This window comes from Neolamprologus brichardi, chromosome 3 (assembly GCF_056152115.1).
Source record: "Neolamprologus brichardi isolate AB-2024 chromosome 3, ASM5615211v1, whole genome shotgun sequence".
In the NCBI taxonomy this organism is placed as follows: Eukaryota; Metazoa; Chordata; class Actinopteri; order Cichliformes; family Cichlidae; genus Neolamprologus; species Neolamprologus brichardi.
The window spans coordinates 52,326,359-52,353,086 of record NC_142106.1 but is presented as its reverse complement, the minus strand read 5'-3'; the positions used below and the strand labels follow the sequence as shown (position 1 = coordinate 52,353,086).

Sequence of the window (26,728 nt, the reverse complement as noted above, 5' to 3'; positions counted from 1 at the left end):
TCTTCATGTGACGTATGACCCTGAAGGTAAGCGCGTCATGGACAAAAATAAAACAGTATGTCGGATGTGCCACGCAATGCTCAATTAAATGGGTGGGAACTAGTGTGTTAGCGCAGTTAGCTCGTTAACGTGTTGGCAATCCAGCCCCAGGCACGGGGCGATCCGCGGTAGCTCGTTAACGGAGATTTGCCGTGTTGTGGCGTTAACGTCATTTCAACAAGATTTACGCTGACACCACTAGTGGGAACACAACTGAATATGACTGCACATTTACCCCGACATCATCCTAGTGCAAAGACAAGTGGAAGCAGACAAAAACAACAAGCACGCATGCTACAAACTTTACCTGAGTCATTTAGACAGCCGTTAGCACATGATTCTCCTTATGGGGACCTGATATGTTTAATATGCTGCTGAGAATATAGCCCAGAAGAAGCGTATAGTATAGCTTTTATTTTGGAAAGAGACATTTCTCTGTAATAAACTCTCTTTTTCAAAGATGAGTGATTCCTCAATCAGATACAAGGCTCGCAAAATCGCTAGCCCCGGGACGTCGGGCTAGCGATTTTGCGAGCCCTGTATCTGATTGAGGAATCACTCATCTTTTTCCAGTCGGGCTACCAAAATCTATCTCTGCCCTGCCCGTCGGCCTATCGTAGGAAGGAAAAATATATGTCAATGCTTTTGCATTCTTTCGGAAATGTAGCTGGGTAATTATGTCATTGCATCGGTGAGCCACTGTCAATATGTGACATATTGAAATCGCGTTTGAATTTGCGCTTGTTTTTTGCTTTCACTTTGCAATCGCACGAACTGTGTATAGAGAGCAACAGCACTGATTGGTGAGTGATGATAATTTGCGCACCAATTCCTCTGACATCGTCTCATCAATCGTTAGCTTACTATGCAAACATGACAAGTGAAATCTCCCGCAGCAAGCTTAAACATGTGAGAGGTTGATTGCGCAGAGAATTGCTGAGCGTTATGTGAGTGTGTGTGTAAAAGCAGCAGGATATATATTTTAGTTCTGCTGAGCCAAATAAGACAGGTCAGGGTGAAGAAGTGACAGCCAAAGAAAAGCTTACCACAAAACGGAAAAATTATGACAAATCAGACTATAAGGCAAAAAGAAAGTGCAGCTTTATGGTTTCATGGACAAAAGAATTTCTGTGGCTGCAACATGACAAGCTAAATAACCAGGGCTGCACATAAGTGGTCCGCAGGTGCACATTCGCTGTCAAAATAAAAAACGCGCACAAGATAAGAAGTTGCAATGCATGTTTGCGTACATAAGATTTTCAGGAGGAGGACAGACATTTGTTTAGAACTCTTAAAGATGTCGAAGAAGCGAGCTCCTTTAAGCAATTACTGTGATGTTCCTCCACCTCCAAAGAAATGTCAGAAGGAGTCCGAACCACAAAAGAAGCACGTATTCTCGGAAAAGTGGTTGTAGGAGGTGAGCTGGCTTCAAACAAATGATGAACGCACAGAGATGTGGTGCAGAATGTGCCGTAAAAATTTAATAAATGACAAATTAAAAAGGCATGAACATTTTTTTTTGTATCGAAAAAATATCGAACCATGAAAAAGTATCGAACCGAACCGTGAATTTTGTGTATCTTTGCACCCCTAATATATATGTGTGTGTATATATATATATATATATATATATATATATATGTATGAAAACACCCAGGACGCCCCTGCGGGTGGTTTATCCTTCAAGCTCGGGTCCTCTACCAGAGGCCTGGGAGCTTGAAGCTTATCTTAGCTGTTCCCAGGACTGCGTTCTTCTGGACAGTTATTCCCGGGATCTGCTGGAGCCACTCTCCTAGCTTGGGAGTCACCGCACCTAGTGCTCCAATTACCACGGGGACCACCGTTACCTTCACCCTCCACATCCTCTCGAGCTCTTCTCTGAGCCCTTGGTATTTCTCCAGCTTCTCGTGTTCCTTCTTCCTGATATTGCTGTCATTCGGAACCGCTACATCGATCACTACGGCCGTCTTCTTCTGTTTGTCTACCACCACTATGTCCGGTTGGTTAGCCATCTGGAAGTCCCACAGGATCTTACCTCGGTCATTCTCCACCACCCTTGGGGGCATTTCCCATTTTGACCTCGGGACTTCCAGGTTATACTCAGCACAGATGTTCCTGTACACTATGCCGGCCACTTGGTTATGGCGTTCCATGTATGCCTTGCCTGCTAGCATCTTGCACCCTGCTGTTATGTGCTGGATTGTCTCTGGGGCATCTTTACACAGCCTGCACCTGGGGTCTTGCCTGGTGTGATAGACCCCAGCCTCTATGGATCTTGTACTCAGAGCTTGTTCTTGTGCTGCCATGATTAGTGCCTCTGTGCTATCTTTGAGTCCAGCTTTGTCCAGCCACTGGTAGGATTTCTGGATATCAGCCACCTCCTCTATCTGCCGGTGGTACATACCGTGCAGGGGCCTGTCCTTCCATGATGGTTCCTCGTCTCCCTCCTCTTTCTTGGGTTTCTGCTGCCTGAGGTATTCACTGAGCACGCTGTCAGTTGGGGCCATCTTCGTGATGTATTCTTGGATGTTCGTTGTCTCATCCTGGACTGTGGTGCTGACACTCACCAGTCCCCAGCCTCCTTCCTTCCGCTTAGCATACAGTCTCAGGGTGCTGGACTTGGGGTGAAACCCTCCATGCATGGTAAGGAGCTTTCTTGTCTTTATGTCAGTGGCTTCTATCTCCTCCTTTGGCCAGCCTATTACCCCAGCAGGGTACCTGATCACGGGCAGGGCGTACGTGTTGATGGCCCGGATCTTGTTCTTACCGTTCAACTGACTCCTCAGGACTTGCCTGACCCTCTGCAGGTACTTGGTGGTTGCAGCTTTTCTAGCGGCCTCTTCATGGTTCCCATTCGCCTGCGGGATCCCCAGGTACTTGTAACTGTCCTCTATGTCTGCAATGTTGCCTTCTGGTAGTTCAATCCCCTCAGTTCTGACTACCTTCCCTCTCTTTGTTACCATCCGACTACACTTCTCCAGCCCGAACGACATTCCAATGTCATTGCTGTATAGCCTGGTAGTGTGGATCAGTGAATCGATGTCTCGTTCACTCTTGGCATACAGCTTGATGTCATCCATGTACAGGAGGTGGCTGACAACTGCTCCGTTCCGTAGTCGGTATCCGTAGCCAGTCTTGTTAATGATCTCATTGAGGGGGTTCGGGCCTATGCAGAACAGCAGTAGGGACAGAGCATCTCCTTGGTAGATCCTACACTTGATGGTGACTTGTGCTATGGGCTTGGAGTTGGCCTCTAGTGTTGTACGCCACATCCCCATTGAGTTCCTGATGAAGGCTCTTAGGGTCCCATTGATCTTGTACAATTCTAGGCATTCCAGTATCCAGCTGTGGGGCATTAAGTCATAGGCCTTCTTGTAATCAATCCAGGCAGTGCACAGGTTGGTCAGTCTGGTCTTGCAGTCTCGGCTGACTGTTCTGTCTACTAGTAGCTGGTGTTTTGCGCCTCTGGTATTCTTGCCAATTCCTTTCTGTGTCCCGCTCATGTATTGACCCATGTGCCTGTTCATCTTAGCCGATATGATGCCTGACAGGAGCTTCCATGTAGTACTGAGGCAGGTTATTGGTCGGTAGTTGGAGGGGACCGGTCCCTTCTTGGGATCCTTGGGGATCAGGACCGTCCAACCTTCGGTTAGCCATTCCGGGTGACCCTCGTTAACTAGCAGCTGGTTCATTTGTGCTGCCAGACGCTCGTGGAGTGCAGTTAGCTTCTTTAGCCAGTAGGCGTGAACCATGTCGGGCCCTGGTGCTGTCCAACTCTTCATACTGGAGACCCTTTCTTGGATATCTGCCACTGTGATGGTTACTGGACCCTGCTCAGGGAGGTCGCTATGGTCTGCCCTCAGATCCACTAGCCACTGAGCATTGCCGTTATGGCTTGCGGCCTTCTCCCATATGCTCTTCCAGTATTGCTCCGTCTCCAGCCTTGGTGGTGCTGTTCTCTTATTATTGTTCCCTTGCCACTGAGAGTACACCTTTGCTGGTTCTGTGGTTCTCTAGCCTCCTTCTCCATGGAGGGTACTGCCCCTTGTGGCTGTTCAACTTGTAGCCAAGCATCTCACTGATCATTGCTGCCGTATTGTAGATCAGCTTGTTAGTGTCGGTAATCGTGGTTGTTATATATACATATATATATGTATATATATATATATATATACTAGTAGAGGCTTTAAAACCAAGTTAATGCTGAAAGTACAAACATCACTAATGTCACACAACTTTGCCGACATGTGGCCAACATATCGGCAATGTTTTAATGTTCTTCGTTATTAAACATTCGCACATAAATAAGTGACGTCATATTCAGTACTTACTTTTGACAGTTCACTCTTGGCCGCTCCCTTCTGCGGTATTTTGCGGCAAAATTATGCACACCCACCGCTGCGCTATGAATTGTGGGATACATGGAACCACGAAGCGTGCACCGGACCACGCTTGATATTTGGGAAAATCAACGCCGCATTTGGAGTATGCATTTGAAGTGCACTTCGAATTGGGACAGCCGTCATCGCGTGGCAGTCACGTAATTACACTTAAAATGCGTGCAGACCCTGAATTGGGACACAGCCACTAACATAGGACATGGATCTGTCAAAATAAAACAGGAAGTGAACACAGAGAAACAATACTAACACAGTAAAGAGGGAACACAGAAACCAAAACCTCAGAACTAGAAAATCTTAATCAGAATGAAATTGTAACAAAAGACAATAACAATCAACACAAAACTACTAAGTCCACAGACTCGGGACATACATCGGCTCAAACTGTGGTCATAAATATTTTGTACTTGTAAATCAGACTGTGTAGTTGTGAACTGAGTTTTGTAACATTGTAAAACAAAATGTCTGAAAAGTTTATGTTTTTGCGTTCATTGATTTGTGTGTGTAAAAATGTAATAAATGTAATAAATGTAAGAAACATTAGAACTACTTTTGCTGACACGAAATTTGGCGAGCACTGCAAGTTGGCACTTTAAACCACTCACTAATATAAAGAGAGCACCTTGTTCCAGGGCATCTGAGCATGGAGGGAAAGCTTTATGCAGGAGATGGTAAGAGCTGTTGGGACTAAAGAAACTGAGCAGAAAACTACAGACATCTGGAAACTGAGTTGTTAATTCTCAGTGGGATCACCAGGACTAGCAAAGCTTCACGTCATCTGATTGACTGAACCCATCCAAACATCACTTCATGGACCTTTAGCTTGTGTCTGTGTGTGGACAGACGTAACATGAGTTAATTATACATTACTCCTCCACAGAGTGGACCAGGAGAGAGCAGAGGTTTCCACTGGTCAGTCTGCACAGCAACATCAAACACACCTGGACTCTGTGGTTATGGTTTGTAGTACTACATTTACATTTGTTCTTTTCAGTCACCTCTATGCTGCACTTTGTGGACCAGAGGATTGTCAGTGTGTCCAACATAAATCAGAGTATGGGCTCCATGATTTCAGTCAGATTGGGGTGACTGTAGCTCAGGAGGTGAGCAGGTCAGCTACTAGTTAGAAGGTTTGTGAATCAAACCCTGGCTGGCAAATGTACTGGGTAACGTACTAAACCCAAGCTGCCCTCTGATGCATCCACCAGAGTGTGAAAGAAAGTATTTAAGCATAGAACAATGTGGTTGGTTGAATGAGGCATGTTGTATAAAATGCTTTGTGTGCACAGAGTATCAAAGAGAGCTATATAAGAACCAGTCCATTTACCACTGGGTAATTCATATAGTCTTCTTTTCTAGCGTCTGGAGAAACACATCACAACATTTGTGAAGAATGAGCTGGAGAAAATCAAGAAGGTTCTGTGTCCAGATCACCCAGAAACCATAAAAAGCCAGAAGGAGGATGAGGAGATATTTGAAGGTGAGGATGAAGATCAAAGAAAGAGCTGCAGAGAAGCATTTCTGAAGATCACACTCCACTTCTTGAGGAGACTTAAGCAGCATGAGATGGCTGACCATCTGCAGAGCAGTAAGAGAATTTCTCTAAAGACTGAATATTGATCTTTCCTAATATCCTAATAGCTCAAGAAATGGACCAATAGACATTCATCCTTTCAGGGTACTGAAAGGCTATGATATTGATTGTATAATATTTTTTTCTGAATTTCTTATTTTCAGAAATATTTGCTTCACTCCGTAAACGTGAACTTAAAGCCCAACTGAAGAAGAAGTTCCAGTGTGTGTTTGAGGGGATCGCTAAAGCAGGAAACCCAACCCTTCTGAATCAGATCTACACAGAGCTCTACATCACAGAGGGAGGGACTGCAGAGGTCAATGATGAACATGAGGTCAGACAGATTGAAACAGCATCCAGGAAACCAGACAGACCAGAAACAACAATCAGACAAGAAGACATCTTTAAAGCCTCACCTGGAAGAGATGAACCAATCAGAACAGTGCTGACAAAGGGAGTGGCTGGTATTGGGAAAACAGTCTTAACACAGAAATACAGCCTGGACTGGGCTGAAGACAAAGCCAACCAGGACATCCAGTTCATATTTCCATTCACTTTCAGAGAGCTGAATGTGCTGAAAGAGGAAAAGTTCAGCTTGGTGGGACTTGTTCATCACTTCTTTAATCAAACTAACGAATCAGGAATCTGCAGGCTTGAAGACTTCCAGGTTGTGTTCATACTTGATGGTCTGGATGAGTGTCGACTTAATTTGGACTTCAAAAAAACTAAAATCCTGACTGAAACAAGAAAGTCCACCTCATTGGATGAGCTGCTGACAAACCTCATCAGAGGGAACCTGCTCCCTTCTGCTCGCCTTTGGATAACAACACGACCTGCAGCAGCCAATCAGATCCCTCCTCAGTGTGTCGACATGGTGACAGAGGTCAGAGGGTTCACTGACCCTCAGAAGGAGGAGTACTTTAGGAAGAGATTCAGAGATGAGGAGCAGGCCAGCAGGATCATCTCCCACATCAAGAAAGCTCGAAGCCTCCACATCATGTGCCACATCCCAGTCTTCTGCTGGATCACTGCTACAGTTCTGGAGGATGTGCTGGAAACCAGAGAGGGAGGAGAGCTTCCCAAGACCCTGACTGAGATGTACATCCACTTCCTGGTGGTTCAGGCCAAAGTCAAGAGGATCAAATATGATGGAGGAGCTGAGACAGATCCACACTGGAGTCCAGAGAGCAGGAAAATGATTAAGTCACTGGGAAAATTGGCTTTTGATCAGCTGCAGAAAGGAAACCTGATCTTCTATGAAGCAGACCTGACAGAGTGTGGCATCGATATCAGAGCAGCCTCAGTGTACTCAGGAGTGTTCACACAGATCTTTAAAGAGCAGAAACAACTGTACCAGAACAAGGTGTTCTGCTTTGTTCATCTGAGTGTTCAGGAGTTTCTGGCTGCTCTTCATGTCCACCTGACCTTCATCAACTCTGGACTCAATCTGCTGGAAGAACAACAAACAACGTCCATGTGGTCTAAATTATTTGATAAACCAAAACTCCAATCTCTCCACCAGAGTGCTGTGAACAAGGCCTTACAGAGCCCCAATGGACACCTGGACTTGTTCCTCCGCTTCCTCCTGGGTCTTTCAATGCAGACCAATCAGACTCTCCTACAAGGTCTGCAGACACAGACAGGAAGTAGCTCAAAGACCAATCAAGAAGCAGTTCAGTACATCAAGGAGAAGCTCAGTGAGAATCTGTCTGCAGAGAAAAGCATCAATCTGTTTCACTGTCTGAATGAACTGAATGATCGTTCTCTACTGGAGGAGATCCAACAGTCCCTGAGTTCAGGACGTCTCTCCACAGATAAACTGTCTCCTACTCAGTGGTCAGCTCTGGTTTTCATCTTACTGTCATCAGAAAAAGATCTGGATGTGTTTGACCTGCAGAAATACTTTGCTTCAGAGGAGGCTCTTCTGAGGCTGCTGCCAGTGGTCAAAGCCTCTAAAAAAGCTCTGTAAGTTATAAATTTTTATTATTTAATTTGGTTGGTATGTTATGGAAAAACACACTGCCATCAACTTGTTTTTGTCAAAATCACTGTTGTATAATCACTGTACCTTTATATACACGTGACTTGTATTAATGCTGCTGCCCTCTTGTGACTAAAGTGTAATTATGTTATTGTTATTAGGGAGGATTTGAGAGTAACATGCCAAGTGAGTCAACACCTTCGCTTTAGCTTAAAAAATCCAAATTCTTATGTCATCAGTTATAGTTGCATGTATTCATTATCATAATTTAACCTTTAATATTGATGTCTTAAAATTATTTTGAGTAAACTAGCAATAATTTTATGGTTATATTAAATAAATACATCACTAATGAATTATTTATTTCAGTAATTAATTAAAAATGTACATAATTAATTAAAAAAAGTATACTGACAATGAATTATCAGTTAATTTCATTTAAAATAATTCATTATTTATTTACGCACATTTCTAATTAGTTAATTACATATTTAATCAATTATTGGTTTGTTTTCTATTTTAATTATTTTACTGACACATTTAATGAATTATTTAATGATGTATTTATTTAATTCACGTTGCTACTCCTGGCCCTGCATCGGTGTTCATAAATACATTTTTTTTGTCAGCTTCACCCATCAAAGTCAGGGGGCGGGGTTAATGCTGATCAAGTCAAAACCATTGCTTTGGTCTGGTGGGCGTTCTTTTAGTGGGCTTTTCTCAATACTAAGTAGGCCTACACCAGGGTTTGGACATGTGTGGACCCAAACGATACTTAAACTTTACCCTTTTTTTTGTATCACCAAATACACTTTTAATATTTTCTAGACAAGAATGTAGTGGCATAATCTTTAACTTCTTTTGGCTCCAAACAGAAGTGACAGACTTGAGCAGGGTTCATTTAAAGGCTGACAGAAGTGGAGTGGTGACGGGGAGATGTTTGACAGGACAGTGTTTCAGCCTCCACAGGTTCATGTTGTGCTCCATCAGTCAGTGAAGATGAAGTCAGTGCTGATGAGGCTGTAGAGTGTGTGAGGGATGTGAATGAGGACGATGAAGATCTGATGATAGCAGATAAAAACAGGCTGCAGAGACTTTGAGCCATACAGGGCACACAGTGTGTGTACAGAACAGCTGAAATCATTATGGAGCCGTCACTGGAATATGGAAGCATCACAGTACAGCTTCAGTGAACCATTAAAGTACTGCTGGGCACACTCTGTACTTGGTCTTCACCTATGGTGTTTCCCTTGACCACTTGAATTTAAATGAAGTTGTTTTTAGTGACCATAAGTCAGTCTCTTTTACTTTATCTTTTAATTCAGAGTCCCATCCTCAAGGTTCTACTAGGCGCAGGCGCTTTATTGATGACTCTATAATTTCTGAGTTTTCCTCTCTTTTTAATTTTAAAAGTTCCTCTAACGAGGTTGAGCTTCTAACTAATTCTTTTAATGAACACTGTCTTGCCATTCTAAATCAGGTTGCTCCTCTCAAAACCAGTTATTGCTGTGTTAGTTCCCGGACACCATGGTTAAATAATCAGACTCGTGGTCTTCGATGCTCCTATTGGAAAGCACAGCGTCTGTGGAAGTCCACCGGTCTGACTGTCCATCGTGAGCACTTCAAAGAACTACTTTACCTATATAGTGAATCAGTCAAAGAGGCCAGATCCTCTTACTTCAATAATCTTATAAATTGTCACAAAAATAATTCAAGAATTCTATTTGATACCATCAACAGTATTGTTTCTCCTCCAACCCAGCATGCTCTTTTGCTTTCTGATAAAGATTGTAATACTTTCCTTAATTACTTTGTAAATAAGGTGATGGACTTGAAATCCAAAATTTCCTCAAATGCCTCCCCTTATGAAGATACCCCTTGCTGTCTTGGATCATTTACCTCCTTTTCTCCAATCACACTAAATGACTTAATTATAGTTTTAGGTAAAATGAAATCCTCATCATGCTCTGTAGATATATTACCTCCCTCTGTCCTGTCCGGGTCTATCACCAGCATTGGTCCCACATTACTATCCATCATCAACAGTTCACTGAGGCAAGGCTATGTTCCATCTTATTTTAAACATGCTGAGGTAACTCCTCTGTTAAAAAAACAGAATCTTGATCCTAGCTCTGCTAGTAATTACCGACCTATTTCAAAATTGCCATTTGTAAGTAAATTACTTGAAAAAATTGTTGAAAATCAGTTCAGGTCTCTATTATGTAAATTACACATTCTTGACCTTTTTCAGTCTGGCTTTCAAAAGCAGCACTCTACAGAGACCGCTCTCTTAAGAGTCTACAATGATCTATTAATGGCATCTGACGCAGGGAACTGTTCTGTGATCATTTTGCTTGATCTTAGTGCAGCCTTTGACACCATCGACCAAAAAATCCTACTTAACAGGCTCAAGGTTCTTTCTGTCCATCTGTCAAGTCAAATATTCGAAATCTCGGTGTAATATTTGACTCTTCTCTGGGCCTTGACTCTCATGTAAAATCTTTGTCTCGTTCCTGTTTCTATCATTTAAGAAACATATCTAAACTGCGACATATGGTTTCCTCAGCTGAACTGGAAAAACTCATTCATGCATTTGTGTCATCACGCTTAGATTACTGTATTTCCCTGTTTACTAACTTGGATAAATCATCTCTTTCTCGCCTCCAAGCTATACAAAACACAGCAGCCAGACTACTAACTCGCTCTACCAAGCGTGTTCACATTACTTCAATCTTATATTCTTTACATTGGCTCCCAATAGAGTTTAGAATTCGCTTTAAAATTCTTTTTTTAACATACAGAGCACTAAATGGCCAGGCTCCCGATTAATTATCCAAGCTTCTTATAAAATACACTGCTGCTCGTCATCTCCGCTCACAGACTCAGAGTCTCTTAGTTGTTCCCCGTACACGACTGAAGACAGAGCCTTTCAGTCTGTTGCACCAAAGCTGTGGAACAGTTTACAACTACAATTACGTTTGCTTGACTCTGTGGATTCATTTAAAAAACAGTTAAAAACTCTTCTGTTCAAACAAGCCTTTTGTTGATCTACATATTTTATATTTTTTACATTTACATCTGATCTTTTACATTGTATATATTGTCTATTGATTTTATTGTTTATTTCAATATTTGTGTACAGCGCTTTGTGATTGTCTGTCTGTGAAAAGCGGTTAATAAATAAAGTTTACTTACTTACTTACTTACTAAAGTCTCTGATATGAGATGAGAAATGAAGCAGCCAGAGCTTTTTCATGAGTGGAAATCCACTGTGACTGTGAGCTGCTGCTACAGCCTCCAGATTAGCCAGCAGCTCATCCTGCTCAACATTTTCTCACCAACTTTAATGGAAGTGTGATGTTTTCAGCTGGAGGGATGTTCAGGGTGGCCTCCCTCTCCTCTTCTTCTCCTCTTCCTCTTTCATTTGTAAAGCCACTTCTGCTGCTTTCATTCATTTGGAAGTCCTGTAGCTGAGTTTGGGAGAGACTAACAGCCTCGGCAGCAGAGGGGAGAAAGGCTGTAACACCACCACTTTACTCTGTTCTACCTGTCACATTATTTTATCAGGAAACAAATATGCTCATGTTTTACTATGTTTGTCTTGAAGATGTAAGAAGATCACATGGTGCTTTTTATTATTGTGTTGGTTTGTTTCCTGTCTCTTGAATGGAGCCCAGCTGTGCGTGGCCCCTGGGCCTGTGGTCAGAGTGTGTGCTGGATAATCCGGCCCAGGATGAGGCCAAACTGACATGGGATGAAATGTCTGTCACATAATTGAGCTTAGTGTAGTTTCATTTCTGCACAATTTAAAAACAACCAAAACTTTGTTCTGTCTTTTCTATGTTATACTGTAGACTTTCTTTGATACTGTGTCCAAAAGGAGCAGCTTTCACTTTGAAGGGGAGGCGTCTCTGTTTCCTCTTCAGGTTGAATGATGGAAGCAAATTAGTAGCTGTGTCCCAAAACGGCCGACAAATGCGTCCTTCATTTCCCCGAATTTGAAGGATGTGTCGGGTGTGTCCTTCGTGGCCCACCATATCCCAGAATTCATAGCGCGGCCCAGCCAAATTTCAGGTGCCAACAATGGCGGCCGCTACTAAGTTTTAAAATGACTCTTATTAATCTTTCTGGGTCACAAAATAAACTTTTTACATATTTTCAGGCGAGAAAGTAGCTGTGTAAATTACAAATATCTGATTGGTTTATCAAGCCATCGCAAATTTGCAAAAGTGTGCCGACATTTTCGGAGACGTCTGTTCCCCAACCGCTCGATAGCAAGACGGGGCGTTCAATGGTCAGTCCGGACGGCGAGAGCAGCGGACTACCTGCTTCATTGTTTTCAGACCCCCGCTCTTTCGCTACTCAGGTTAAACATACAAGTCACTCGGATAAGTTAAAAATGTAATTGTTTGCCTTTTTTCAGTGTTTTATTTGTTCTGGAGTAAATCAGTTTGGCTGAGATCAAAGTTATTAGATTAAATAAAACTTCGGGTGGGTTCCTGCGGGATTTTCACACAGCTGAAAAAACATTAAACAGAAAACTGATTAAACAGAAGTGTGAGACAGTCGAGAATTTACGCCAGTGTCCTGTTATATTTTAGATAGTAAGAAGCAGACGGCCAAGTTTATTAAACTCCACCGACAGCGGTGACGCAAATCTGAAAGCTAGACCGTCCAATTTCACAGGCTCGCACTTCCAGCTTTTTCAGTCTTTGAAGGACCTGGCCCACGTAGACCGCGAAGACCGGGACTGGGAAAAACATGACTTTTTCAAGTCTTTGTCCTGTTTTTATGATAAATGTATGACTTTAATGTGAAACATTCAGAGTTTTTTCTCTTGTTGTGTTTGTTTGAAGCTGCTTCCTGTTGGCTTCAGCTGTTTGGAGTTTCCATTTTCTAAGCTTCTACATTCTGAACCTTCTTCAGCTCTGAACAGATGATGAAACACTGAATGATTTCAAGCTCACACTTTGTCTAATAAACTTACATCTTTCATTCTTTATACAGATTGATGAACTGTGGTTTGTCAGAGATCAGCTGTGATTATCTGGCAGCAGCACTGAAGTCCAACCCCTCCCATCTGAGAGAGCTGGACCTGAGCTACAACAACAAGCTGCAGGATTCAGGAGTAAAGCATCTGTGTGGTTTCCTGGAGAGTCCAGGATGTGGACTTGAAACTCTGAGGTCAGTCAGCATGTTTTAGTTGTGCTGAGATGAATATGATGTGAAAGTTGTGCTGACACTAAACTGCAGACATCAGGCTGATATTATACTGATCCACACTGAGGATCTTCATGGTAAAGTCTGTTTTCTTCTTCTCTGGTTTAGTCCATTGACTGCAGCAGAACAATGTTCACATTTCAAACAGTGATACTCAACGTATGGCCCGCGGCCCACACGCGGCCTGCCCACCTTTCCTGATTCAGAGAGAGGGGACCCTGATTAACTGTGTAGCGTTCTTCCTCACAGTTCTAAGTATCAGACACAACAATGAATAATCCACAGCTGACCGTCTTTAGCAGGTCAAAGGTCACGGCACACAGCAGACAGTGGGAAATATTATAATTCTGATCATTTATCAGCACATATCCATATGTATAAAAACAAAGCTGACACTGTGAGACTTGATCAGAGGTGTGATCATCACAGCAGAGGCCATTGTGTCAAAGTCACTGAGGATCAAACAGAAACACATGAAGCAGATTTTCCTGTTCTGGCTTTTTATAGCAGATAGCCTTCAAAATATTCTGCAGTCGATCAAAAACTGAAGCAAACCATGAATCAACATGTGAACATGACCTGATGCTGCTGAAGTGAAGCAAAGTTACAGAGGTTTGATTACAGACACAGCTGAGACTTTGTAATCTGTCATCATTTTAAAAGGTTTAAATTTCTTCAGTATTGAACAGCAGAAATGAGGCTTTGTTTTCGGAGGCCGACAGCAGTGAACACAACAGCAGACTGGTGCGTAATAAGCAGTGAATAATGCAGAAAACAGATTTTTGAAGGTAAACTGTTCTTGAAGTACACTGAGAGAGAGAGAGAGCTGTGCAGGAAGTAAACGTCAAAGTCAGAGAGAATTCATGACGATGTTCATCAAACGTAAAGCGTAGTTTGGATCTTCTTTTGCTGCTGGTTCAGTCAGTTTTGGTTGGAGACAGATGAAACCTGCAGCTTCAGGATCTGTGAGCTGTCCACTTTCAGCCCCGACGGCGTGTCCGTGTACGTGCCGTCGAGTGAACGATCCACGCTCTGTGTTTCCATCTTTGTGTGTTTAGCTGCTCTCATTTACTGTTTTATCTGTTTGGTTGTTGTTGAAATACTTTTGGGAGCTTTAACCTGAGATTCTGGCAAAATACATTTATATTAAAAATCGATTCAGGATTGAATGAATCAACATCGCTTTATTCAAATTAAAACTATTTAAATAGGAAAATCCATTTATTTACACCCGCCTCTAATGCTGGGTAATGTCAGCTGGTCCATGTGCAGCTGGCTGTTAGGCTCAGGGAGCGTCTACAAAGTACAACACTGAAAGAACATCATCCATAAATATTGAGTAATAACTGGACTCTCATACAGCGAGACTCAAATGCCTTTAAACATCAGCTTATCCTGCTGATCCATGTCCAACACTGAGTTTGCAAAAACATGTTTGTCAATCATTTTGTTTGGTTTCTGAGGAAAATGATTCAATAACTTGCTGCTAATACACAACATCTCATCATATTTCCTCATAACCCTCTTTTGTCTGACCTTTTGAATCCCATTTGAATTTGCAATAAAGGATCCACAGAGTTTGGTGACAATAATGACAGTAGATGTTTGTGTGAAAGTGCTGGAAGCAAATTAGTGTGTGATGTTCTTTCAGTGTTGCACTTTGTAGACGGTCCCTGAGCACTGGTCTCAAAGCCAGCTGCACATAGAGACCAGTGTTGTTAGTCCAGGTCAGAAGATGACTTGTTGGAATGAAAATGAGCTTGTAGTTTGTCTGCTTTAATAATGTGACTGGAAAAAGGTGTTGGACTTCAAATATGTCCATTTCTTTCACACTTCACCTTTAAAAGTGAAGCCTTGTGGTTCCTGGAAGGAAAAACACGACTTTTTCAAGTCTTTGTCCTGTTTTTATGATAAATGTACGACTTTAATGTGAAACATTCAGAGTTTTTTCTCTTGTTGTGTTTGTTTGATGCTGCTTCCTGTTGGCTTCAGCTGTTTGGAGTTTCCATTTTCTAAACTTCTACATTCTGAACCTTCTTCAGCTCTGAACAGATGATGAAACACTGAATGATTTCAACCTCACACTTTGTCTAATAAACTTACATCTTTCATTCTTTATACAGATTGTGGGACTGTGGTTTGTCAGAGATCAGCTGTGATTATCTGGCAGCAGCACTGAAGTCCAACCCCTCCCATCTGAGACAGCTGGACCTGAGCATCAACTACAAGCTGCAGGATTCAGGAGTGAAGCATCTGTGTGGTTTCCTGGAGAGACCAGGATGTGGACTTGAAACTCTGAGGTCAGTCAGCATGTTTTAGTTGTGCTGAGATGAATATGATGTGAAAGTTGTGCTGACACTAAACTGCAGACATCGGGCTGATATTATACTGATCCACACTGAGGATCTTCATGGTAAAGTCTGTTTTCTTCTTATCTGGTTTAGTCCATTGACTGCAGCAGAACAATGTTCACATTTCAAACCTTCAAAGAAGAAGAAAAATCCTCCACTGGATAATTCACTGTGAAACTCTCAAACTCTTCATTCCACCTTAAAGTCTGTCTGACACTGAAATCCAAAGCAAAATGTGCGTTTGCTTTACAGACAGCAGTCCAACACAAACATACACACATCATCCAAAACACAGTCCAACATCCAAATCTCCTCCACTGCCAGCATGAATGATGGGAAAGAGAAGGAGGAACACTCTGACATTCAGGGTTAGAATGAGTTTCATAAAGCAGACTGTGAAGATCAAAGCTGCATTAGAAAGCTTACATGAATGAATGAGTGGACAGAAGTGGACAGAGATCTTCTGAAGCACTTCAAAGGCTTTAAATCAGCACATTTATCTTTATTCTTTATCAACTCTGTTAGTTTCTCTCAGTTTTCTGTGGAATGAAGCTAACAGCAGGCTAATAAGATGCTGACCAATAGGTTTCTATTAAAGGTTGTAATTTGTATATGAAAAAGTGCTTTGGCTCAGCAGGGATCAGCTTACAGGTAGAATACAGCTGCTGGATGGGATTAGCATGTCATAGCTATCTACCAAACTGCTAACTGGGGAATTTCAGGCCATCTATGGATCACTTTTGCTAACTGTTTATTCAGCTTAGGCTCACAGGGCTGGAGCCTGTGCCCTAGCTGTCATAGGGCAAGAGGCGTGGTCCACCTGCACAGGTGAGCAGTCCATCACAGGACCAACAGAGAGAGACAGAGAAGCACTCTCTCACATCCACACCTACAGCTAATTTAGAAGCACCAATGAACCTAAGCAGCATTTCATTGGACTGTGGGAGAACATCCAACCTCCACAGAAAGGCCAACAAGCTTCAAGCTACAACCTTCTTGCTTTAAGGCACTAGTGCTAACCACTTTTCCCCATTTCAGCCCAAATTCTGCATCTTCCTGTTTCTGACTCCAGGCCAGCTCCACTAACACTTTCTCATCAGACACTGCCACCTAGTGGAGGAAGTCTTAGTTCCATTTGAAGCTTCAGATTACAGTTAGTTCCTTTACAAAGAGGTGGAGGTGGTGGGGCCACAGCACCATCATCACTGAGTGCCATAGGACATTTAACCTTTGTTTCCATATGCTGGGAACCTCCTGTTGTTCCAAGGAGGACTGGAAAATGTGTGAAAACCTCCCAGTCAGTTCCTCACAGCACCCTTCAATCATTTCCCTCCCACAGCATCAGGACCAGGGCTTTTTCTCTCTTTGGTCCCACTAAGAGATTTCCACACAAACACCTCATCAGTGGGACTCTCAGAGCTACCAGCCCTTTGCTACAATCACAAAGCTCTTCATTGAAATCAATGATATCAAAGCTGGAATCAAATGAGTCCAAGTCTTCTGCTGATTCAGCATCACATTCATCTTTGCTCCTTGTTCTGCATCCCCACCATGGACTTCATTCCTTTCCAAGCCAGCCTTGAGTGTCCTTTATTCAGCTCATCCTCTGCTTTACTTTTACACCTGATTTTAGCTGCTTTATCTCTCTTTCAACAAGTTTTTGTGCCTCAATCTTTTTCTTCTCTCCAACAAGACAGCTTCTTCTGCCTGAGAACATGTTGGAGTGATTTACTAATCCAGGGCTGCTTATTGGGGAAAATACTTCCTGTTTTCAAAGTAATCCCCATTTTTCCCAGAAAGAAATGTAAGTAGAAATGGATGATCTAAGTGAGAACATGAGCCTTTAAAAAGTCCCAGTGGGTGAAGTCAAAGCAGTCCCTCAGTCCCAGTATAGAGTCTTTGGTCCAGACTGGAACAACTGTGTGCCCAGTTTGAGCTCTCTTCAGTCCTGTGACCTGACAGACCCAGAGGGGCCATCACATCACATTTAGAAGCTCCCCTAATGGAGCCACAACACATGTCCAATACTTAGTCTGTCTTGTTGGACCAACTGGAAGAAATGATTCAAGGACTTAGTCACAGAACAGAGATTCAAATCTCCAAAATCCAACTGGCTGCATCAGGACATATAGTCTGAAACTCTGCACAGTTTCCTGTTTGAAGCTGCTTCCTGTTGGCTTCAGCTGTTTGGAGTTTCCATTTTCTAAACTTCTACATTCTGAACCTTCTTCAGCTCTGAACAGATGATGAAACACTGAATGATTTCAAGCTCACACTTTGTCTAATAAACTTACATCTTTCATTCTTTACACAGATTGAGTTACTGTGGTTTGTCAAAGACCAGCTGTGATTATCTGGCAGCAGCACTGAAGTCCAACCCCTCCCATCTGAGAGAGCTGTACTTGTATGGAAACAGCCTGAAGGATCCAGATGTGAAGCAGCTATTTGATCTTAAGCAGAGTCCAGACTACAGACTGGAGACTCTGCTGTAAGTAGAGTGATGGAGTGAGTGGGTGGTGCTGTCAGCAGTATTGTACTAAACACAGTCAGTATGAAACAAAGATCCAGTGTTTCCTGTAAAGCTGCAGCTTCTCAGTGAAGCTGTGAGAGGAGAATGGTGACAGGCTTCAGGATTGGACACAAACACTTCCTGTTTCTGACCTTTATGGTCACCATAGTAACGGCTAACACGCTCTGATCAAACACTGTCAACAGCCAATCAGCTGTCTGAACAAAGCAGCACGCAGACCAATGATTGCATTCATTTCCAAGTTTAAAGCAGTGAAGAACACAGTCTGTCAGTGAGGAAGAATTTAGTGAGAGCAGATGTTTGGATGGAATTCCTCCAGTTAACAGCTGGAACCGTCCATCTGGATTGTTGGGCTTGTTGTTGGGGTTCCTACAGAGCTCAGAGTGGACACACCAAGGTTCTTCTAATGAATGAAAGTCCAAACTCAAACTAGGAGGGAAAAACATTTTCATCAACTTCAATAAAAATCCAAAGATTAGAAAAAGTGAAGCAACAATGAGTCCTAGTACAGTCCCAGCACTGAAGTCCCTGCTGCTCTTTATACTGGATGTGCTGCATCACTGACTGACAGCTGATGAAGAGTCTCTGGAAACACTCGTTTATCTCCTCTGCTCTTCCTTCTTCTCTCTGCAGGTGGAGCTGATGATGGTAAACAGGACGGTGTGTGTGCTGAGAGAGGAGGAGCTGTGTCCTGATCATCCAGAGAGGTTGAAGCAGCAGCAGCTTGTGTGTAGAGACGCTCTGACTGGGCCATGTTACTGGGAGGTGGAGAGGAGAGCTTCATCCAGCAGTGACTGACAGAGGAATGAGAAGAAGTGCAGATGACTGTCAGTGCTGCAGAGTGAACTGCTCTGAGAACAGCTCCACTGTCAGACACAATGTAGAGTCCAGCATCATCCCTGTGTGTCCCTCTGATTCTGACAGAGGATCATCAGTGTATCTGGACTGCTCTGCTGCTGCTCTGTCCTTCTACAGTCTCTGCACAGTCTCTGTCTGACTCTGGCTTCAGACCCTCCTGGATCAAACTCACCTTGAAAGACTTTCAAACATCACTCAATAGATTTGAATACAGAATATATTTGATATATACTGCAGATGTACTGTAGAGTTGCAGTTTGTCACTTGTAAATACAGTCTGTGAGCAGCTATGAGCTGAAAGATCTTTCTAGAAACACGAAATGTTTTCACTCTTCTGTTGCTTTTTCATATATTTCCACAACATTAATATTGATCCCACCTGTCTCACCTGTTTCATGCTTTTATACATAATAACAGGACACGTGTGATCTGAGCGCTGCTGTGGTTGCTGTGCTGCACGTCTTCATTTAGATAACAGAGACATCTAGTGGTTCAGAGGGAGAACTGCAGGAGGTGGAGCTGTGTTTTAGCATGGAAAACTTTTTATCTTTTAGGCGCAGATACAAATATGACAAATATCAGTGTAAGATACAAAAGGTCACATCAGTTAGCAGAGGGAACAGTGATCACACAGCAATGTAAGAATAGAAACATAACAGTGAACCTGGACATGTGTACAGATGGAAGCAAACAAACAGGATGTAACACTACATTAAAGCCATAAAGTTTTTTTTTTTGTAACGGTATAAACAATGAAAGGTGGTGGATTGGCCGGATGCTGGTCGATGTGTAAAAATAAGTCAATTGTTTGGTGGTGGCTATGGCGGAGCTTGTAAGAAATATACATAAAAATTACATAATAATAAATGTAAACAGTAACCATTGAATCAAAAAGAGTAACTGATTATAATATGGACATTACATTTCTGTAAATTGAAAAACAGTGATTTGCTTTGGTGCCGCTTCTTAATGACAGTATCTTAGCTAACCCCAACTACCAGATTCAACTTGTAATTGGCTAAAAATAACTTCGCCTACCGGTGAGAGGGACGTTGCTAGCTGTCAGTTTTTTCAAGCAATGTTGAAATTTCCACATTCAGACACTTCAAAAGCTTCAGGAGCATCAGCACCACGTAAATACTCGGATACATCCGGATACTCGAGACAGAATTCACAATGTGTTTTTGGGACTTTCAGGTGTTTGGACCAATGTTTTCTTTTCTGATCAAACCAGAAAGCTTTAATGAGCAGCTGGATTTGTGTCACATTAACAGGCTGGACACAGAGGACATCGAAATGCAGCTGATTGAACTGAAAAGCTCGACTCTGTGGGGGTCAAAGTTTGCAGAACTACGAACGCAGCTGGAATCCACAGCTGTGCGTGTTCATGGAGCTGAATTTTCCTCAGGTCTGAATGCTGGACACTCAGAGACCTGTGTCTCTGAGTGGGAGACCAGAGATCACATTAACATGTGTGTCCCTGTATTAACAAACATGCCATATTGGCCCAGTTTATTTTTCTTATCATTGTTGTGAGGAGACCATAAATAGCATTTGTATTTTCTGTTGTACAGTTCATTTGCTGTTATGGATAAAAAGTCTTTTTTTGTTTCAAAATAGCTGATAACTATTCGCTGATAGATGCCAACATCTGCGCACAAATATAATCCTATAAAGTGGTTCTATATAGTGTGTAATTTATTGCTAATGCAATCATATGGCACATTGACTTCTGAGGAAATTTTAGATTCACTCATCATCAGAAAGGTTGCCGACCTAAACCAGGGGGTTTAGAGTATCATAGAGTTTTTGTGGTTTGTTTTCTTTAAGTCATTTCACAGATTTTCTCTATAATTTCAATTCCATGAATAAAACAACAAACTTAGGGGATGATTTTGTAATCCGACTTTACGTATGAAAGATTTGACTAAACATAAAACAATCTTCCAACTCAGTCGTCATTCTTATCTTGTGAAATCAAACCAAATGTTCTGTTGTTTCTAAATCAGGGATTGATGAAATCTTTGGTTTCATCCATTTATGAACATGTTCTCATTCATATTAAATCGTAGTCTAAGTCATTCTTTAGAGGGATAAATGTCATTCATTATCTTCAAATGTGTTTCTGTTGTTTTGGGGGAAGTTTGAAGTCCATTGTTCAAAGTCTGTTAATGAAACTTTATGAAGTTTATGTAGGATGTTTTTCCTATTTTGTATTTGTTTGAATTATTATGTATTTTTGACTCTTTCTGCCATGATGCCAGGTCTCTCTTGAAAACAACATTTTTAATCTCAATTAAATTTTCATCTGGAGAAATAAAGGATGATAATAATAATTTTGTCTTCAGGGAATCATTTCTCTGTAAAACAGCTTCTTCTGAAACTCTTGTTACATTTCTTGTTTATTGTTTGCTGGTTTTAGAAAAATGTCATCGTCTCTGTGTGAACTTAAACTCTACATGTGGTGTCAGCTATAATACGAGCTCTAGAGTCTAATAACGATGCTTTTATTATTGTCTGGTATCCAACCTAACTCTGGGCCTCTGGCTGAATGTGAAACACCAGCAGATGTTAAAAACTGTCTGGGTTACACATGCATCACGTCGTGTGCTTCCTAACATGGATATGATTGGAATCTGGGCCTGTTCAACCGGTGCTGGTATCATTGTTGTTTCTGAGACTTTCCAAATCTTTACTGGATAAAAACGTAGCAACTGATGGATTTAACATTTAGCACTCAGACTGTCCAAGAAAAGGCGGAGGTCTGGAAGTTTATGTGAAGGTCTGTCTTGCTGCTCAAGTCTTGTTCTCTCAATCTGCACCTCAGCCATTTGAAATCTTGGCCTTAACTATTGATCTGTTTGGAAATCAGACTGTTGTTGGCTGCTATCAGCCTCCATCTGCTTCCCCCAGCACATCACCGTCTCTGGTTCAACTTTTATCTGAACTGCATTTTAATGACGTCTTTCAGATGGATGATTTTCATTGGGACTGGCTTTCTTCTGTGTCTGATGATTTTAAGGCACGCTGCTTGTTTTTAAAACTAACTCAAATTATTTAAAGCCTCACACGCCTTGATCCTAAACACCCAGATAAATCTGCTCTTATTGACCTTTTTTAACTAATATGTTGCGTAAGTTTTCAACATCTGCAGTTTTTGCCAACGACCTGAGTGATCACTGCATAGTTGGTGTTGTGAGAAACACTAAAATCTCACGCTCCGAGCCCCGCATCAGTTTGAACTGGGGTCGTATTAAACAGGCTGATAATGTCAGTTTGGGAATATTTACAGGAGAGTTGTGTCTACTTTGTGGACAGACACGCCCCTTTTTGCCAGGTCAGGGTGAAAGGTCGGGACAGGCCTGGTTTGGTTCAGTACCGGCCGATCTCCTACATGAGAGAAACCAGGCCTGGGCAGGAAGTCTGGCTCTGATGCTGATTGGCTACGTTTTCATTAGCTGTGTAATCGGATTACTGCCTCCATCATCAAGATCCAATGTAACTATTTTTTACTTTAACGACTGACAGTCCAAACGACCGTAGGAGGTTTTGGCAAACTATAAAGTGTCTCTGCCAGCTGTGACTCCTCAGAGCTACCTCCTCACTTAAATATCGACTCCACTCCTGTGTCAGACAAAACTGAAATGTTGCTTTAACAAACACTTTGTTGCTTCTTGTTCTTTGTTCAGCACAGTATCTGATGGTAAACCTCTTGCACTCAACTCTGCTCGTAGTTCCTGGTTCCTGATACCTTTTCCTTCACACCCGTCACAGTAGAAGAGGTTTGTAAGGCTTTGAATAGCCCCAACACCAGAAACTCGGCCCGTCCTCACAATCGTTCTCCTTCCTTCTTGCACTTGGCTGCAAATATCATAGCTGAGCCAGTGTCTTATATTTTTAATCTTTCTCTACAACAGAAGGCTTTACCACAGATGTGGAAGTGTGCCTCTGTACTCCCCCACTGAAAGCTGGTGATTCTTCAACAGTTAATGATTACAGGCCAATTTACAAACTCTGTGTCTTATCTAAGGTTCTTCAAAGGCTGGTAAATAATCAACTTCAAAGTTATCTGGATGAAAATATGATTTTATCTCCCTTCCAGTCTGCTTTTAGGAAACTGCACAGTACTGGAACTGCTTCGATAAAAGTTCTCAAAGACATCTATGAAGCGCTGGATGCAAAGAACTACTGTGCACCTCTTTTTATTGATCTATCAAAAGCCATTGACACTGTTGACCAGGGGCGATTTTAGCCCATTTTTGGGGGTGCTTCAGCACCCCCAAAATGAATCAAAGCACCCCCAAAGATTTCTTACTTTTTTTTGACAATATTTGTTGTTTGTGTGACACACTATTAAAAATATAAAAAATATACAGTACTTAATTGAGATGGAACATTTAACAGCAAAAGTTTAGATAACCACCCCCCCTCCCAAAATGGTTTGTTCCAGCTCGGCTCTCCCCTGCTCTGCAGCGCCGTTGCTGCCAGAGCGATAGTGGCTGTTACGCAGCGGAGCGGAGGGGGAAGTGCCTGGCTTAAAACAGGACATATTAGCTGCATTTAACCTTCAGTTACTCTTTATATAGTTAGGTAGGAGTCAGACCATGTTTCTTTTTAGCTGAAAAACATTACACCAGGTAACCTGCAGTGTTGAAAATGTCTTTTCCGACGATGTTTGCTACCCTACAATCCGTCCTGCTCTGTAGTAAAATCAGTGATATTTGACCGTCCCGTTGCACCCATTGAAATTTATACAGCCTATTTAAAATCTAAAACTTAACATTATCTAGCCTACTGTTGTTACCACTGTCCTGTTTGAAATGTAATGAGAGAAACTGGTTATTTTGTCATATCTGCATGTGCCGATATTGAACCCAAGGTACTAACTAGCTAACTGACTGGATGCAGTACAAAGAGGCAGCCAGGTTCATAATGGATATGAGGAAGTTTTTTCAAAAGAAGGAGCCACATTTAGGTAAAAGTGTAAAATCAAATGATCCATCAATAAAGGATAATGTTGGATCAGTGTTTCAATATTTGTATCCTTTATTAGATGTGCATGTGGTTTGGTTATTTGCATTTTGGTTGAAAGTACACTGAGAGAGGACTTTTTTTATTAGTGATCTTAATAGTATTTTTTTTTTTAATCTAATTGAATACAATCTATTTGTGTATGATTGTCAGTCCAAAGAGGGAGAGAGGAAAGAGGAGAACATGAGGAGAAAGTACAACATCAGGAAGAACCAGGTAAGGAAACAGACAGGGAGTACTAACAGGCAAGACAGAAACTGTTAAACTGGCAAATAAAAAAAACAACAACTAATTTTACTCATACAATCTGGAAGTTGTGTTCTCCCTATATTAAAGCTGCTATACAGAATCTGCAAAACAAACTGGGTTGTCAGCCCTGGACTGCATTACCATATTGAGCTTCAGTCAGAGGAAGTCGGGTTGCCAAAAACTTTTTGAAGCTCAAGAGTGAAGCTGGTGCCATTCCAGATATGTTAACATTGTACAATCTTCTGGATAATCAGATCTTCTCCACACTGAAAACTGTTATTCAGGTTGCCCTAACAAACCCAGTTAGCAGCTGTAGCTGTGAAAGGTCTTTTAGTGTCTTGAGTCAGCTCCATACCTGGCTGAGAAGGACCATGGGTCAAAGCAGACTCCAGCACCTGGCTGTGATGTCAGTTGAGAAAGAGATGCTTCAGGGACTTGACCACCAAAATGTGACAGATTTACCAACCTCAAGGTGAGGCGACATAGGTTAAAAGAAAAGAAAAAATCTGCAGAGCCATAGTAGTATCTGCAGTAAAGATCTTTTCCTATATTGTATACATTGTACCATAGGCCAAGGTCTCTCAATTTTCTAATTTTTTAATAATATTTTGTACATTTCAAGGACTCTTCTATTTTTGGAGTGTATTTTTTATGTATCTATTTTATATTATACATACACATTAAAAGTGAATCTCTGTCCAAAAAATGCACTGAGTTTACTTTTTACTCACTATGAGCATCATTCATTATTCTCCCGCAGTAATTAAGGTTAGGATATGTTTTTTTTTTATTCCAATCCATTCTTCTTTGGCAGCATTTTAATAACCTTTATCAGATTTTATGGTTTTGTTACAGACTTTTCAAAAAAGTGTTTTGCTTTTCTTTCACAAATGTGGGATTAAATTGTGTTAAAACGTACAAAACAGTGATGTCATGTTTTGTGACGAGGACCCAGGCACAGACAGACTTGATGAATTTAAGAATCTTATGATTTAATAAAGAAATTTGCAGACTTGCACAGAGAGGGTAAAATTATGATGACTGATAATGGAGATGAAGTCAGCAGACGATGAGGACAGGGAGGAACAGGGGTTTAAATGCGCCAAGGAGACAGTCAGAGAGAACTCGTGACAACTGGAGACATTTAAGGAGGGACTGACAGAGACAGGGAAGATGTCTCATTATGACGAGTAAAGTTTACCTTGCCTGGATGGGCAGCTCTCTGGGTGCTCAGCACCCCCAAAGCTCTGATCCTAGAATCGCCCCTGCTGTTGACCACAACAAAAAATCTTCTGGCACAACTTCACCTACTTCCAAGTTGCGTGGAGAGGATGAGGATCTAACAGCACAGGAACTCCAGCAACACTCAGTAGCAGCTGCTCCCAGTCCCTTGGTTTATGAGCTGAGCTGCTGACCACAGCATTTTATGTCATAGATTACTGGAAATAGGCCTTTCAGACAGAGCAGCTGGCTGCTTCTCTAATGTTCTTTTGGACATCAGCAGTGCGTTCAGCTCAATGGTCTCTCTTCCAGCTTTTTAAATGTCACTAAACGAGTGCACAGGGTTCTGTCCTGGGCTACTTATGTCAACGGTGTGGCACAAAATCTAGATGCATCTGTTCATTTTATACCATCAACACTGTTTTCAAACCATTACAGCAGCTGTTGATAGTATTCAGTCTCAGCTGGCTCAGACTGGCTTTAAATGTAGAAAAAAACAAAGTCATGTTGTTCACAAACAGAAAGAGGGTCCGGCTTTATTTCCTTCTCCTGTATCTGCTCAAAGTATTTCTATTGAAACTGTGGCCTCGTACACATACCTCGGTATTGTGATTGATGACAGTCGTTCCTATAAGCCACACATTGAACATCTAATAAAGACACTGAGGCTGAAGTTGGGCTTCTCTTCCAGGAACAGATCATGTTTCACAGGAAAAAGCTTGTTGCTGCCACCTTTTTTCTACCTGCCCTGGATTACAGGGACATGATTTATATGAATGACTCTGCTCGCTCTCTTCATCTGTTGGATTTTGTCCATCATGGGGCATTAAGATTTATAACTGTCTGTAAACCTTTAACACACCACTGTACTCTGTGTTCTCTGGTTAACTGGTCCTCATTGGTCTTACACAGGATGGTCCATTAGTATCATTTTATCTATAAATCTGTTTCTGGTTTACTGCCTCCTATTTATCAGAGGACATGTTAGGCAAACAGTTTAGTCATAGCCTGCAGTCTCAGGACATCATCACATTCACTGTTCCATCAGTTCATGCAGAGCTTGGGAAGAAGGCGTTCTCCTTTTCTGCTCCGTCTTCATGGAAAACATAACCGAAGGATTTAAGGCTCTCAGTTGATTTCACTTGCAGACTTCAAAAGACGTACACATGTTTTTGTGAAACCATCTCTGGGACCTTGTTCCCGTTTTTAATATGACTGAGTACATTACACAAACTTTTCTTTTATTGTTGTAATTTTAATATGTTTGTCTGGAAC

The 26,728-nt window shown here is 41.9% G+C and overlaps 1 protein-coding gene across 3 annotated transcripts in view; it reads left to right on the top strand.

The window, feature by feature from the left end:
* Window positions 1-26,728, top strand: part of LOC148105779 (protein NLRC3-like) — a 342,596-nt gene that overhangs the window by 170,388 nt on the left and 145,480 nt on the right. Inside the window, exons 4-6 of one of the 3 annotated variants that reach the window (XM_087838925.1) lie at window positions 5,320-5,398; window positions 5,799-6,027; window positions 6,177-7,981. The exons of 1 other annotated variant lie outside the window; for it this stretch is intronic. In XM_087838925.1, the coding sequence (XP_087695051.1) occupies window positions 5,320-5,398; window positions 5,799-6,027; window positions 6,177-7,981 (2,113 nt within the window). Of the gene's footprint in view, window positions 1-5,319; window positions 5,399-5,798; window positions 6,028-6,176; window positions 7,982-13,000; window positions 13,178-26,728 lie in introns of those variants that run through there. One more of the 3 variants, XM_087838921.1, reaches the window with a different exon arrangement.